Source organism: Oryzias latipes, chromosome 7 (assembly GCF_053564925.1).
Source record: "Oryzias latipes strain Hd-rR chromosome 7, Olatipes_Hd-rR_3.1".
Lineage (NCBI taxonomy): Eukaryota > Metazoa > Chordata > Actinopteri > Beloniformes > Adrianichthyidae > Oryzias > Oryzias latipes.
In genome coordinates this window covers 19916573-19932518 of record NC_136243.1, presented here as the reverse complement: position 1 = coordinate 19932518, position 15946 = coordinate 19916573, and the positions used below count along the sequence as shown (strand labels likewise).

General features: G+C 38.5%; 1 protein-coding gene across 1 annotated transcript in view; it reads left to right on the top strand.

Moving 5' to 3' along the window:
* LOC101165481 (metabotropic glutamate receptor 7) overlaps nucleotides 1-7003 on the top strand; it is a 74507-nt gene extending 67504 nt beyond the window's left edge. The window contains exons 9-11 of the mRNA XM_020704723.3: nucleotides 2456-2708; nucleotides 5984-6006; nucleotides 6081-7003. Of these exons, the coding sequence (XP_020560382.1) occupies nucleotides 2456-2708; nucleotides 5984-6006; nucleotides 6081-6119 (315 nt within the window). The 3' untranslated portion in view covers nucleotides 6120-7003. The remainder of the gene's footprint in view (nucleotides 1-2455; nucleotides 2709-5983; nucleotides 6007-6080) is intronic.
* The last annotated feature ends 8943 nt before the right edge of the window (nucleotides 7004-15946 follow it).

Sequence of the window (15946 nt, the reverse complement as noted above, 5' to 3'; positions counted from 1 at the left end):
CATGTTTGCTGAAGTCAACTCATCTTAGTAAATCAAGCTTTTTTTCAATGAAGTAGATGCTTAAAATTCAGTAATGGAGTATGATCTGTGTTTTATAAATTCTTAGTTGTCCTCTAACCTTAAGTAAAAAAATATGCATAAAACAAATCTTAAAAACCTTGTAACTGAGCTTTTTTTAATCATTTTTTTATAGGCTGCATCCAGTAAACAACACTAAAAGACATTGAGTACTGCAGACGCCGATGCTCTGAGACATACTTCAACCAGGATTTAAAAAAAAAAAATTTGTGGGGAAAAAAAAAGCAACTATTTATGTGAAGAGTGGTCATGTAAGAATGCAAATAAGGGCAGAACATAAAGTCAGGGACAGTTGAATATAATTTAATTTTGTTTATTTTGAAAGCACCAATTAATAAACAAGGTTTTTAAAAGCGCTATACAAAAACACGTCAAACTACAAATGAATAGATAATACATTGGATTGTTGTAATTCAGTTCAGTCCACTTTGGGGTTTTAGTTATTTACTGTTCAGTTGTGGGATGCAAGGATGTAAACAGAGTGGGAAAAAAAGGGTGTTTGTGTATGAGGCCTTTAAAAAAAGTCCTTCCGATCCCCTTCTTTCAAGGCTGTTTTCTTTTACTTCATTGGCAGACATTACAAGTTTAACTGCGGTCGTAAACTGCTATCACTTTGCTTTCTGCAAAGAATTGTGGGATTGGATTATTTTTCTCTTCATTTAGAAAGGATGGTTTGGCGTATCCTCTGCTTAAGGAGGAAGGAAACAGCCGAACCTTCTTCTTCTACCATGTGCTGGTTTCAAACATTTTTTAAAGAATGATAATTTACTTCACGTTTAATATCATTCTTCTTGTTAATTGTCATGTAGTAAACCAGTGTTTTTGTTTCCTGATCCAGTATCAAAGAAATACTGGGTCCAGTTGAATTTTTTGTTTTCTCATGGAGACTCCAGCTCAGTTGTCCTGCTTCTGCTCCGCTCCTGCAGTAAATTATTCAGGGTAATTAGAAAAGTTCTAACTGAGATGTTTCCCTAATTAAAAAAGAAAAAAACAACAAAAGGCATTAATATTTGTTAAACCTGTCACTTCCATGGCACAGACACTGTTAGTAAATTACATTCACAAAGGCATGTACATGTAGATGTTAAAGAAAGGCAAACACCTTTATCTATATGTTAGTCCCTTGTGAACATGCCCATGTATCCCTCTGCAAAGTTGTCAACATTGGAAAACCAAATGGGTAAACAAATATTTGCGACATCTTTCTGCTGTATAATTGTTCATGTTGCACATCACAGAGGTTTTCAGCTGTGTAACATTGTGAAGCAAAGCAAATACAGATCACTTCCTCCCCAGGCCTGGTTAAAGACTGATTAGTCAGTACAGGACAACTGCCATGTTGAAATCCAGCTTTATATTGAGCTTTTTTTTAAATAATATAGTAAAAAAAAATAAAGTGAAAGCAGTGAAACAACTCAAGAAAAGAAAACACTCATGGCTTTGTTGTCTGAAAAAATAATACTACCCATCCTGGTGGGTCAAAGTGTCTTTTGAAAATGTAAAAGTTCTTTGCTCTAAGCTTATTATAGTCTACAGTATATGTATTCATGATATGAGGGGTCATGTCTATCAAGGAAAAATGTAAAAACAAGGTGGAATCAATAGCGTGGGAAGCAAGAAGCTCCTCAAAGTCTGTCTCAGAAATGCATTGGATTTTGACATTTAAGCAATGCTAAGAGTCCATTTCAGCTGAACTGACATAAAGTGTTTGTTAAAATGGAGTTTGCTTGCCCTCCTAATGCCTTTCATGGATTTTTCCTGTACACTTGATTTGTGGCGCTACATGAATAAATGGATGTTAGTTTAACAGATTATTTTAATTGACCTCTAGAGTTATTGTGAGTGTGCACATGCATTTGAGAGATTGTAGGCTGCTGTACAGGTAGACAAATACATGGAGGAATAGATTATGTTTTTTTTAAATATATTTACTGTCACTAATACCTCTGATCATATATCAGCAAGTTGCATCTTGAATTATAAAGTGCTGATTATCAAATATACTCATTATAAAGGTACACAATAGTAATATAACAACCTGTTTCAACCACCAGGCCCTGCTGCAGGAAATTTTTCAAAAAGGAAGTCACTTTTTTATTTTATTTGATAAGATTTTGATTTGTCCAAAGCTTTCTATAACATCTTAGCTGTGAGAGTGCATAACAAAGTGTTTCTTCTTCACAGATACATATTTTCTATTTTTTGATTTCTAGCTATTAATTTTTTTTTATAATGTTTTAATGCTATTCAGAGCATGTTTGTCTGCCTCAGGGAGCAGCCAAAGGTCAAACTACAAATAAAGACCTCGCCCTTTTTTATTATGTATACTGCAAATGCTGCTTTTTTTAACTCTGCGTTTTACCTGTGTGTGTTCCAGTTGTACATTCAGACAACCACCTTAACCATCTCCATGAACCTCAGTGCCTCAGTTGCACTGGGCATGCTCTACATGCCCAAGGTGTACATCATTATTTTCCACCCTGAGCTGAACGTACAGAAGAGGAAGCGCAGCTTCAAGGCTGTGGTCACTGCTGCCACAATGTCATCCCGGCTGTCCCAAAAGCCCAGCGAGAGGCCCAACGGGGAGGCGAGGACTGAGCTGTGCGAGAATCCTGCTGCAGACCCAATGAGTGAGTGACAATATGTGAGGAGGAACCCATGAAGTTACAAACATGTCCGCAAAAGACAAACCAAACTCAATTTTACAGCCCACCACATTTCACAAGAGAAAGCTTTCAGCTGAATAACAGAAGAATTGTTGCTAAAATAAATTGATATTGATCAATATTATAATGGTTCAAATATTGTAATGAGAAAAAAAATATCCCTTTTTTTAGCAAACTATATCATTCCTCTTTCTGTGGTAATACTTGAGTAATCCCATTTTTATGCAAAATTATTTGTGGAAAATCATTAAAAATTTACTTTTTGATTATTTATTTTCAACTATTACCAGAGTGTAATTCACAAGAGCCAAAAAAGAAAATATAAAGAAGAAAGAATGACATATAGAACACTCCGAAGTGGAAGTCATACTTTTGGAAGTAAAAACGCTTCTGAACAAATCTGCTAAGCCTGGAGTACTGCTGCGTTCACACCGAACGCAATCTACGTGACAAATTTGCGTCCTCTGCCTCTTTTAATGCATTTCAAATTAAATGCTCAGGGCTTGTCCAAACACGTGTTCATGAACTAGACGCTCCAGACATGTGTGGGAGAAGCTACCATTAAGTTTTTAGGCTCATCGCATTTCTCCTTAAAAATGCACAGAAGAAACTATGCAAAAAAAAAAACTTGTACTCCAAAAAATATGGTAGCTTTGTTTAATGAATGAATGGAAGTATCTGTATCAATAAATGCCACAGATCACTAAACTCCTGGAGCTCGGATCTGGTTCATCAATATAGTTATTTTTCTAATTGAAACTTTTTTTTTTCTAGTTTGTCCCAGCTTCCTTCAGTGTTTTATTTCTTGTATAATAACTATCATTCCTCTCATTTAATTGAGTGTTGACAGGGTGAGAAATGTGTGTCATATCCTGAGGGGAGAAGTCTATTATCTTTTATCCTGATAAATCGCGAGACCTTTAGCCTAAGTGCACGGCAGCGAGCACCAAAGACGAAGGGGGAACTTACCATGTGGAGAGATTTAGAGAAGTAAGGCTTTATCACAGACAATTGAGGGAGATAATCTGCCACTCTGGTGTGTGTTACTCACACCACTCCTCCTCTGAAATAGCAAGTATGATCCTGTTAGCAAAGATAAAACCAAGAATTACTACATGAGCGATGCAGCCTAAATATTCTCAGCAGTTTGTTCTGGTTAAGAAGCAGAAAAATTACAGGTTTAAGCAAGAAAGACATGACAAAGATATGATTTAGAATAGATGCACATTACCATGAGTTTTTTTTCCCCTTTTCTTTAAATGTCAGGAAAAAGGGAGAGAAGATTGACAGTTCATGCAAATCACACATCACAGCCTCCAACACTCCTTTTCACAACAGTTCTAATAACATACAGCAATCATGGCAGCCAAAGGGGCACCAATCCCTCAACCAGTCCTCGAGGTAACGGATTTTACTGGGAGTTCTTCCAAAAACCCACCAGTTGTCGCACTCGGCTGTCGTGAGGGCAGCAAACGTGCGCATGCCTGTGCAACTGTGAGCGTGCATGGTTGTGAACGTGTGGGTTTCACACATGTAAGTCACAGAGCTGAGCGAGTGTATAAGGGGATGGGGAGTATAAATTTTCCTGTCACACATGTGACTCATTGACTCAATTCATGCTTTAAATTAGAGGGTAAAATTATAACATGTGTAGCAGCAGATTAAAAATCCCTAAGCGGGTCATTCAACCTCTGGAGGCCCCCCCCTTTCCCTCCTCCAACAGGACTGTACGCTCCTCACCTTCTGTCCATCCAACGTGAATTCTTTGCCGCCTCGTCCCATTGCCCCACACACTCTCTCCTCCTCTTGCCCTTCTTTTTTAGCAACAGTGGAAGTGACATTTATTAATGGCGAATTTATGTGCATGACCGCACCGAAACCTGAACTGTGCCTACACCATCCCTGGAGACTGTCTGTCAATTCCTGTAACCATCAGAGCAACAACCAGCTCCCTTTTAGGACCCATCAGCTCTGCATGAGATGACTCCCAGTGATTTATGGGATTTGGAGCATTAGCCATTCTGCAGATTTACGTTGATATTGATACGGTGTAATATCTTCATGATTACATTTTTCAGATAGGAACACTTGCCCTGTAATTCTTTCGAAATGATTTAATGTTTTGCACAATTTTCACAGCAAGCTTGTTGGTTTGTTTGTAGATGCTTTGATGCTTTTCAGATTTAATTTATGTAACTCCGGCTGTAGAATGTGTTAAAAAGATGCAGCCTGACAAGGGATGGAATTACTGATAAGGAAGGTTGTAGGGTGAGATAAGACAAGCAGTTTCCATTATCAAAAACAATTAAGAAAGAAAAGCTAATTGAATCAGTTCCAGACTGGGAAACACACCCTCTCACACAAACACACACAAATGATATCTGTAAAAAAAAGGACCGATCGTTCTCACTTTGAATGATTTGCAACAAGAAGCTGCATTAACTAATGTTTTATTCATCATATTATTGTAATAGATTGAGACCACAAAATTCAGCTGTTAAGAAATGGTGTTTTAATTGCAAAGCCCATGAGAACTAGTGACCATGGCAACATTAAAGCAGTAGAATCAGAATTTACAGTCATATTTGAGATTAAAAGAATGTGTAACAAACTTTTTGTTTGTTTGTTTTTTACAGACCGATACCATCTATATTAATATATATTCATATTTGCTGTCCGTCACCTAAACTAGCATAATTCCCTAAATCTCTCTTGTTACAAACTCCTCTGGTTCCAAAACCAACCAATTCATTCAATAAAAATGCTGACAGTAAAATAAAATGACTGACTTTACAGGAAAAGAAATGTTCTCACTCTGAAGGTTAAAAACTTAAATTGGTTCTCACAATGATGCCTATACAGCAGAACACAGAAACAGAAATGGTAACCAGGCATTCAGCCACATTCTGATACGTTTCCATGGCAATCTAGACTGGGATCGCATTGCATGCCCTAGCATTTGTTTGGTGCCCACTTGTGTGGTGTTTGTGATTTTTATCACTAGTTAGCATCTGAAAATAGAAACGGAGGCTTTACACAGGGGCACAGCGAGTTGAAATGATACACTAGGCTGAAATATTGCTCCCGATTCCTCACAGCTGGCAATAAGAATTCACAGCACAGCAGTTAGACTTTACCGATATGGATGCTATTTACCACAGCTGGAGGCTTCGCTTTTTACATTTGTTTTGGCAGCCCTCAAAGTAAACTTGTTTCTTTTCCCTCCCCGCTTTTCTCAGGTCAAGCAACAAAGAAAACATACGTGAGTTACAACAATCTCAGGATCTGATCTGCATGGAAACAAAAGCTGTCCTTTTGTATGTGTTGGAAAAGCAGAAGAAAACTGCAACAGAACGCATGAAGGCAGAGAGCTGATATTCCTGCAGTACCGATGCATTCCAGTGCTGTGGAAGACATCCCATCATCAGACGAACATGATCCATGAGGCCTGACAGAAGCTGGCGGCGGTCCGGGCCTGTGTGTCTGCGTCGTCGGCCCTGAGAAACAAACTGCAGGTTGTGAACTTGTGTTGTGGTCCTTTTATCTGTCCCTGACACGGAATGGCTTTCCTCCTGAGAGGGGGTCATTGTGGAGGAGGACAAAAAACGAACAATGGATCTGCTTTGAGATAGTTTTCTTTAAAAATGCCATTAAAGCCATATTCTCTTGAGGTTTGCATTTTCAGATTTCTGTCTTACATTGTTTTCAGTGTTCTTCTTCTGTGCCTCTTTTCTTGATGTTTATTTAATTACCTTAAAACAGCATTCTCTGCCACATGCAGTATTTGGATTTTTTTTAACTCAGATCAGTCCCAGATGATTATTTCATTTGTGTGATAGGTATTGTATGTATATTTTTTGTAAATATTTGAGAGTATTTTCATGTTTGGAGTAAACACAAAAAAGTAGATATCTGCTCTTTATTCAGTTGGATTTGGATGACAATGAAAAGCACCACAAAGTGTTCACTTTGCATGTGCCAATGTATGTCTGTTATATTTGATGTAAACTGAAAAAAAAGAACAAATAAACTCTGGAAACGACGTCGAGCTCCAACATACCTGTAGTTTGTTAATTTCTACCAAAAAAGAATGATGTTGAATAGGTGAAAGCATGTTTGTTTGACAGAGTTTTGTACCAGCTATTTTGAACGGTTATGTTAAGGGAAACAATGTCAGAGGAATCATGCAAGTATGTTGTGATGTCTGTCAAAGCATGAACATTAAATAAAACTGTTTTGTTATCTTTTATCCAACAAAACCAGACAACACATTATTTTAGCACAGATTGGAGGTGGCTTTAAGTCAGATTTGAAATTTGTTTTTTAAAGGAATCTGAAAGCCGGAAAAAAAAAAGAGCCTGAAATGAATCTCAACCTGAGGTCACAGGATTTTATACGTTAGTCACATCCACCCTTACGTGTGGATATGGGCCATCTGTGGGCAAAAAACAGGTACAGGGCACACAAGTGACCCGCACAAAATTTTAAGACCGTAGTGAGCCTGTAGTCAGGTGAAAATGTTTTTTTTACGAGCATGCTGCAGGCAACAGGTTGTAGAGAACACTTAAGAAACAGGATAAGTGAGGGAGACGCTAACACATGGTACGTGTTTCTCATTTTTTTCAATCGCCCCAAATCTTGCACGCTGAGTAATTGCTTTCACAGGAAAGGTGCGTGTTCCTTTAGCGCCCGTTGCACACTCCTTGCGTGCAGCCCAACTGTTGGAAATGAAGACATTGGACAGCGTAGTTTGTGTGAGCATTCTATGGCCATCTTACGAGCAATTGCATATCTCCTACACACCTTGTGTGAAGCATTTGCATGTGGTCAGTGAAAAGCCTGTGCACGCACCTCACTAAAGGCTCCGCACGCCAACATCACTCGTACGTCATAAGTTCGTATAACTTACATTTGTTTATGAATATTTCATGATACACTTAAAACACACACACACACTATACATTGGTACGTTCCATTTTAATGACGTCCCATAAGGTGGTTGCATGAGCTTCAGGGGGAATTTCTAGACTGCGGTCCTCCTAAGATGCAGCCCCTCCTTTCTACAAAAAAAACCATCACTCGTATGGGTCAGCCCCCATCCAGGTGCATGTGACTAAGGCTTCAGTGAACTGGCCAAACGGCGATAGAGGCCAGTGAGAGGAGAGGATGTTCAGCATCAAAGCCCCCCTCCCTTTCCTTTCTGCTCCTTCCAAGTCTAAACACCCATCACCGTCATGAGTGATATACTGTAACATGTCAGGTTAATTTGGCTTATGACCATGCCATTATGCTAGCCTCTTGTTATTTAAGCTCCCGCATGCAGATGCAAGGCCACTGTTTTTATGCCGATCTCTATATAAAAAGTATGAATAGACCACTCACCAGAGACTTCAGCTTCTTCGCAGATAAAGCATCTCCCTCTGGTTGTCACATAAGCTAATGATATATGGCCAAGAGATGACAATTCATCTTTTGCGTGTCAGAATAGGAAAGAGCGGGGAATGGTATACTTACCCGTGTAGGTTTTCTGTTGTTTCTCTTTTCATTTGTTTGGCATCGCTCTCAGCTCCTGTGGGACCAGATGGTCTTTGCTTCTCATACACACAGTCTGTCATTTTCTGTTGCACACAGCCAAGAAAAATCCTGCTTATACCCAATTAAGACTAGCCTCTCCCCTAGCAAATTAATTGCTTGTGTCAGTGTTTGTGTGGAAGCAGAGGCTTTCTAACAAAGTTAGATTTAGAGCTTAGCAAAAACAAAAACAGCAATAAAACAGTGCAAGCAATAGCGTTTTATTTTAGGATCTTCAAAAGTAAGTAAAAACGATGAAGATGGTAAAAGACTAACACAGCTGTACTTGAACAACATAAAAAAAAAACAGAGCCTTGGTTTGTACACGCAGATGTTTGAAACTGGCCCTGGTCTCTCAAGGCCCACCTGCACCATGTTCACTGACTGCAACACCTGGGAAACAACAGAAGAAAATTATAGTGAAGCCACTTATTATGATACTCTGAGAGAAAGGCAGATTCCAAAGAAGAAAGTCAAGTTCATTGGTGAAAACAGATCATTCCAATTTTCTAAATTTTCTTAAATAGTTTGTCATCTCCCAGTAAAGGTATTATCAATATGAATGCACTTTTACTTGACTATATTTTTTAATAAATGACTCAAACTAAGCACAGTTTAACTGACATTATTGGAAATCTGCAGAAAAAGACATATTCGTTAAAAGTTTGCGTGAAAAAGTTGTTGTTTTTGCAAAGAAATTTCTCAAATTAAGATGAAGTAAAATTAATTAGATGTCGAGAAGTTAATATTAAAGAATAGATTTTACAAGCTTTTTAAAACCACAAAAAAGCTTCTAAAGAACTATGGCTCTTGGAAGCTGTCTTGTTACACAGTTGTCAAAACTGTCCATGCTGTCAAATGAATTACAAGACTGCGTGACCTATATTGGATGACAAGTTGACACTGTCGTTCCAAGAAATACCCATTTCACTGAGCGGTTCATGTGGCATGTAAAAGTGCCAGCACCAAAGACTTGGGCTTTCTTCTATCTGAGTTTTTATGTCACTTTGGTCCGGCTCCGCCTCTCAGGAAAGCCTTCTTTATCTTGTCAGGGCTTCTGATGCGCTCTTTCACAGACAATTTACTGATGCTGAGTCCAGATTAGCTCTGTTTCATGGCTCCTGGGCCCAGGGCTCTCCTATCTCTCCATAAATGTCCAATTATCCAACTGCAGCCCGAGTGAAACCTTATCTGCTTCTCGTCAGGGACCAACTGAAGCTTGATATAACATGGTGCACGATAAAGACACTCTTCAGTCCTCTTATTTTTATTTGGCTGCATTTAACGTTCCTATGGTGCTTTTTGGTTCCCAGCATCTGTCCTTCTTCCATGTCTCTGCTGTTTTCAGGAACCCAGACCTGTTGGTGAAGGGCACTGCGCTTTTAAAGATCCCATTGCAGGAAAATAGTCACTTGTCAGACATGAGTCATAACATCTATGCCTCCTCGAAGCCACTAATTATCATCTAAAGAAAGCTCACAAAATAAATGATGTGGCTCAGCAGCTGATATACTCCGATAAAGTTTTTTAAGGAATATTGCTAGAAATGAATTCTGTGACTTTTGTTTTATTAGTCTGTGGACAGCGGGTGCTGCCTAAAACCCATTTGTCTACGGATTCTTCACAGTGTTATTGCATTTTTAATCAGCGGAACAGACCAGGCATCATTCTCATCACATTAGTGTCTCCTGGTATTTATTCCTATCGCTCACCACACTCCCACCGCAGGGATGGAGCTGGGTGGGTGGAGAGAATACGTTTGAAATTTGTTCATTTGACAGTCGTTGCAGATTTGGACGGAGACTGTTCACAATTAGCTCAGTCACCTCCTTTATCCTCACTCATCTGAGTTTACATGCTTCACCTCTCCTACTTCCTTTTCTTTGATCTCGTCGACATCTAAACTTCTACATCCATGTAAAGATTTTCTGAAAATTTCAGGTCTGACTTCATGGATCTAATTGACTGCTTTGTTACTAAGATGGCAGAGTGAGACGAATGCTCTTGAGAATTCACAGCTGAGTAGGTGCACTAATCTGCCTCTTTTCTCCAATTTCCTACCCCCGTCATAGAAACGCATCCATGGAGAAAAGAGGCACGATAGCAGGCATACGTCTTGTGAAAGTGTTGCTCATCCTTTCTCCTTTCTCTGCGTGAAAAGATGCAACTCATTCACAGAGGTTTGTAGTCTTCACAGATGAAAGGGGAGCACTTGTAGCGCTCGTCAAACAAATGATGAAAAAGCTCAGAAACAAAAGGCAACAGCTTTTAAACGAAAGCGCATCACACACAGCTTTAACAGGAGGTGACATCCTGCAGATGCGTAGGTGCTGACTGGGTGTAAAATTTAATTCGAAAGCAAAGCCCCCTGCCTCTGTACTCCCTCACCACCAGTAAAGTAAACAGGAAAAGAAAATCACAACAGTTTTTTGTGAGTGTGTCACTCCAGTGTTTCTACTTGGAACTTATTACAAGTATATCCATTTCTTTTGGGAAATTGCTTTAGAAAGCTTTAATAATTTGTCATTTTTTCTTTGGGAATTATGCAAAAAGTTAAATGATGATAAATCAGTCCAAAGCGTGATTTCTGAACCACATTCCAGTGATAGTGCTTCTCATTTTTCAGATGGCAGTAGAGTGTGAAGCACTCTTCATTTGATTAAACTCTACCCAAAGGCGGCATCAATTATGCATCTTCACAATGGATTTAATGGACTGTGATAGCAGCCGAAGATGACTTGACTAAATTTCTACATGACATGGCAAGAAAAATATCACTCCAATAACGTACGCGTCTTCAACCTCTTGTCTGGAATGATAGAATGTCAAATCTGCCTCCAGCTTATTAAACCCGGCTATGATGTCTTTTGTTAATTTTTCTGTTAATCAATAAAACGATGCGCTGACAGGTCTCTGCTTAGGCTCAGTAAAATTGCTGCACAATAGAGATAAAGAGCACTCCAGCATCTGCAAAAGCAGTGAATTCGCCTGGATTTACCTGTGTGGGGTTGTGCATGTTCAAATGTGTCAGCTTAGCCTGCAGGGATGTGTATCTTGTGATCAGGGCTCTGCATTTCTCATCTCTGGGGTTTTGATCCCAAGAGTGGACCCATGCAGCGAGCAGAAGGGGCCCCGGCAAGCGCTGACTACTCTGCCACTGACCCATCTGGTCATCAGGCTGGCCAGGAGCACGCAGAGAGCAAAGCTCTGCACAAACACTGAGCTTTAACTTCAGCCCGACAATGCTGGAAATTGTGTAAAAATGGCAAACTGAGAAATGCCAGTGATTTATTTTGGGATGCTGTATCGACTGCATACAGTAATAAATGGAACACAGTGTGGAGCATCTTTTCAGCCCTGTTTAGGTACTACAAAGTGCACTATACAGTTTCTCTCATTCACATAGTCGCTTTATTCTCTGAACTGGTCAGCAGTCTGTCACTGCAAAACTCTCACGACAGTGAGCTGTAAGAGAGAGGGGTTTATAGAAAATGACATTACAGGGCTGAGGTTGTCGTTTCTACTGTCAAAAGCCCAGCAATGCACTTGTTACTAGAGACCTTATCCAAGGGACCTCGGTGCCTGCAGCAAGACCCTGCAAAAAATTGCACACTGCATGAATACGGCAAAATCTGCCGCTTTTCTCTCCTGTATAGGTGTAAAATCTTTACCATGTCTTAAAAAAACACTGCAAGACAGAAGTTGTGGACAGTTGACAGTTTCTGTCCTAACTCTGGAGCATAGAGATTCTTGAAATATGACAGAGATGCAGTGGAAGTGAATAAGCAAGTCACATTTTTTTCCCTCCGTTTAAGCACAAATCTGACTTCAAAATGAATTTTTGTAAAATATTATCGAGGAGAATTGAATGAGGATGGCTTCTTACTGATGCCGCTCCTAAAAATAATCTCATGCATCTGTGACACCTCCATTGAATCTCCTGTTGTGTAAGAGCGGCCTTCTTGGATGGAAAGACTGCAAAAAAAAAAAACGGAAAAAAGGGGTTTGGAAAAGCGTCTTGATTTACAAAAAGGCAAGATCTGGCAAATGATAATCACAGTGTTTTATTTTAATTTTCATATTTAAAGGCTACAAATTATTGGGTTCCCAACAATATGTCAAGATAAAAACATTTTATAGTGTCTTTGCCAGTGTGATGCTACTGCCATCTATTGATGCCATACAAATAAATCTCTGTTTGTGTTTAGTCATTTTGTTCCTCCTCATGTAACACAGCCTTGACTCAACTGTTTGAATCCAGCTTTTTATATGAAAAAGGTCCATGAGCTTTGAAATGAACCAGACGTTTCTCAGCTTTAAGCATGCTCTCCAAAAGGATTCAATTAAGGGAATGCGGCTTTTTTCACTATTTGACTTTAAAAGAGATAAAAAGAAAAAAAGCATTTGACCAAGCTCTGAATAAGATTAAAGATTGATGGGATTTGCCTTATGGGCTTTTAACTTAAAGAGTTTTACGGTTTTAACAAGTAACGTATTTCTCCTTCTGAGAGCCTGCGCACACATATGGGAACCAATACTGATTGGAAAAAAATGCTCTCAAAACAGATTACTCCAAAAAACAACCGAAGTACACTGAGAAAAATAATTAATATAATTTTAGATTAAGTAAATTTCAGACTCTCAACCTTTTTATAATTTAAAATTCCCTATTTTAGAACAGACTAGACTAGAATACAGCTCCAGGACCTCAAACAGGGCAGCAGTGTGAATAAAGTGCTGTTCAGGAGAGAACTGTCATAAATGGATCTTACTGACTTTAAACCAAACCAAGCAACAACATCATTCTACAAGGCATCAAACTAAACTTATCGAACCACGTTCTTAAATGTGGGCCAGGAGGTTTTCTGTATGTCAGCACTTGAACTCTATTCAGTCTTTCCGGTCAACAAGTATAAACACTACTACCGAATTAGGGGTGCTTTGTTGATTAACATCAACATAAAAATTGTTGTGCAACTTTTGATCCAAAGGTGACACATTTGCATCTGTTCTTCATTAACTAATCCTTTCAAAAGGCTTGATTGGAATCAAAATATCTATGTGAGCTTTTTGTTTTTTATCTTTATTTTTGTTTCACAATAAACAGTCAGGAGTGGAAATGCTGTGCCAACTGTGGACAACACTTTATGTATTTTTATGCTAAAGTATGCACAGTAACATTTTTAATATTTAACACATTTAAAACACAGTATGATGAATTTAATTGGTATATTCTCCCCCATTACTTGCCTTTAAAACATAATTCATTCAACCCTAAATCACTCCAACCCACTTAAAATGTATAATTATTTTAATATCCAAAGCTTCTACTGAACAAATACAAATTTATTCACATTACAAATGACCTCATCCATTGGTGTTAATGCTTCATCTACTTCGGTGACAACTGTAGAGATTAGTCTGCTCAGTAATGAGGCAGTAGAGATCATCATTACAACCTTATTAAAGTAAATATATTGTAAACGTTTTATCAGCAGGTGTAAATGTGTGTGTGGAAGTAGAATGATTACATCTTCTTTATAAACACATTCACACACAAACGATTAGGAATAATTTAGTCAAATATTTTACAATTCTGCCCCATTCAAATACATAACTTTTTCTTGTTTTCATACAAAAATATCAGAGTTGACCACAATATTTAATGTGGAACTCATACTGTCACCTACATTTCTTTTGGATGCTCTCTGCTGCTGCTGCTTCTTCTTTCTTCAACTCTCTCTTCCTTGTTCTCCCTCGTGTCTTCCTAAAAAGAAATGTTCGTCTCTGCCTGAATCCTTCACTCCTTGCCAGACAAAGACGTCCTCCTCCTCCCCACTTGTGCCCGAGTCAGATAAATTTGTAAGAAGCTGCCTGATGGCTCTCATTTGGTTTTGTCAACCTTGCTGCCATAAGATGAACTACCCGTTATACCCCACAGGCAAAATTTAAATAGCATTATATAACTTAAGAATGAGAACATGTTTCTTCAATGTAAGAATGTTTATCTTGATGTTTTGACGTAAACTTAGATTACTACATTTGTATACTGGTCAACACGTACAGCGTAAAATGAGTTTGTCATTTTAACTTTATAAGCAAAATTAGAAGGCAACATATTAGTTTTAAAGAAACAATTATCACAAAGGAGTTGCTTCCACGACATACAGTGTGCATTTCACTACAGGTGGTCATTTTAACATCTGATCAGGCCAAAAATAAAATCATGTTAACGATGTTAACAAAACCACCAGACTGACATCCTAGCCGAAGACCAGCTTTTTGATAAATACTAACTACATTTGGTAAAATCTTTTATTGCAATTATACACCAGCTAAGTGGCCTGGTAATAGGGTGTCTGTCTCCTAGATTGGAAGGCTGTGAGTTCAAATCCAGGCAGAGTCATACCAAAGACTCTAAAAATGGGATCCAATGGGATCCGCTCATTATGGGCCCAAATAGTTCCAGAGCGTGGCTGTGTCTGCAGCTCACCGCTCCCCCAGGAGATGAGCCGAATGCAAAAGAAAACATTTCACACATCTAGGTGTGTGACAAATAATAGGAGTAATAATAGTAGTATAACTCCTCAGAGTGTTAATGATGATCTGTCTTTTGTGCCCGTTTAAAGGATTACCTCGTATGTCTTGACATAAAAAGTCATCCTTGCAGGACCCCGAGACATTCCAGAATAAACACGAAGCTTTTGCCCAAAAGCATCCTGATCGAGATAAGAAAAAAAGTTGTTTGTAGACAAAAATCTATTGGAGAAGCAGATTAACTGCTAGTTAATTATGACATATTTGCTTGTTTTGTGGCCACTCAGGAAATAATTCTCACCGGAATCCATTAAGACAGAGGATAAAAAAAAATTCAAATCTCTTTACGGACTTTAAAAACGAGTGAAATGATGCCATACACTGGTAACACTGGGTTTTCCAAAGGATGTTGTGGCTCCCTGTGTTTTCATTTCTGTGGGAAACCGGTGCAAATGGCTCTGTGAGTGGTAAAGGTTGCCGACCCCTGAAATAACTTTTACTGTCTTGCTTGGCAGTGCAGAGGCCTAAACCTGTCAAAATTCAAAAATTATTTTCTATTAGGAGTTCATGTTATAATAAAGAAAGCTTAATCCTATGCAAAATGCTTCAAATTTAGTGGAGGATTATCGTTACCTAGATCCAGTGCAGTTTTGACATCTTTCCTCAAATACAAAACTAAACACTTCAAAAAGAATCACGAGGCTTCTATGCCTGACCCTGACCTGACCCTGATTCTGCTGAAATAATGTGAGGTCAAACCTCTCTCCTAGTTGGAAAATAAGTTGGGTCACATTTTTTTGTTTTTGCTTCCTTTTTTTTTTTTTGCTTTACGGAACTTTTGAAATGCTTTCATGTGAAGATTTTTTCAACTGAAAGGATTCCCCTTTGAGGTACATCTGATGGATTCAGTAAAAAATAAAATGCAGTTTTTACATATTTTTCTGAAAGCGTGACTGAATTGGAGTCTCAGTTTTACTTATTATTAGTTCCTATTACGAATGTAACTTACAAGAGTTCTATCATCAGGTGACTTGAACAGAGATCACCGTTTTGCTGACCTTTATAATGAAGCCTCAAACCCCTTCACTGGATTA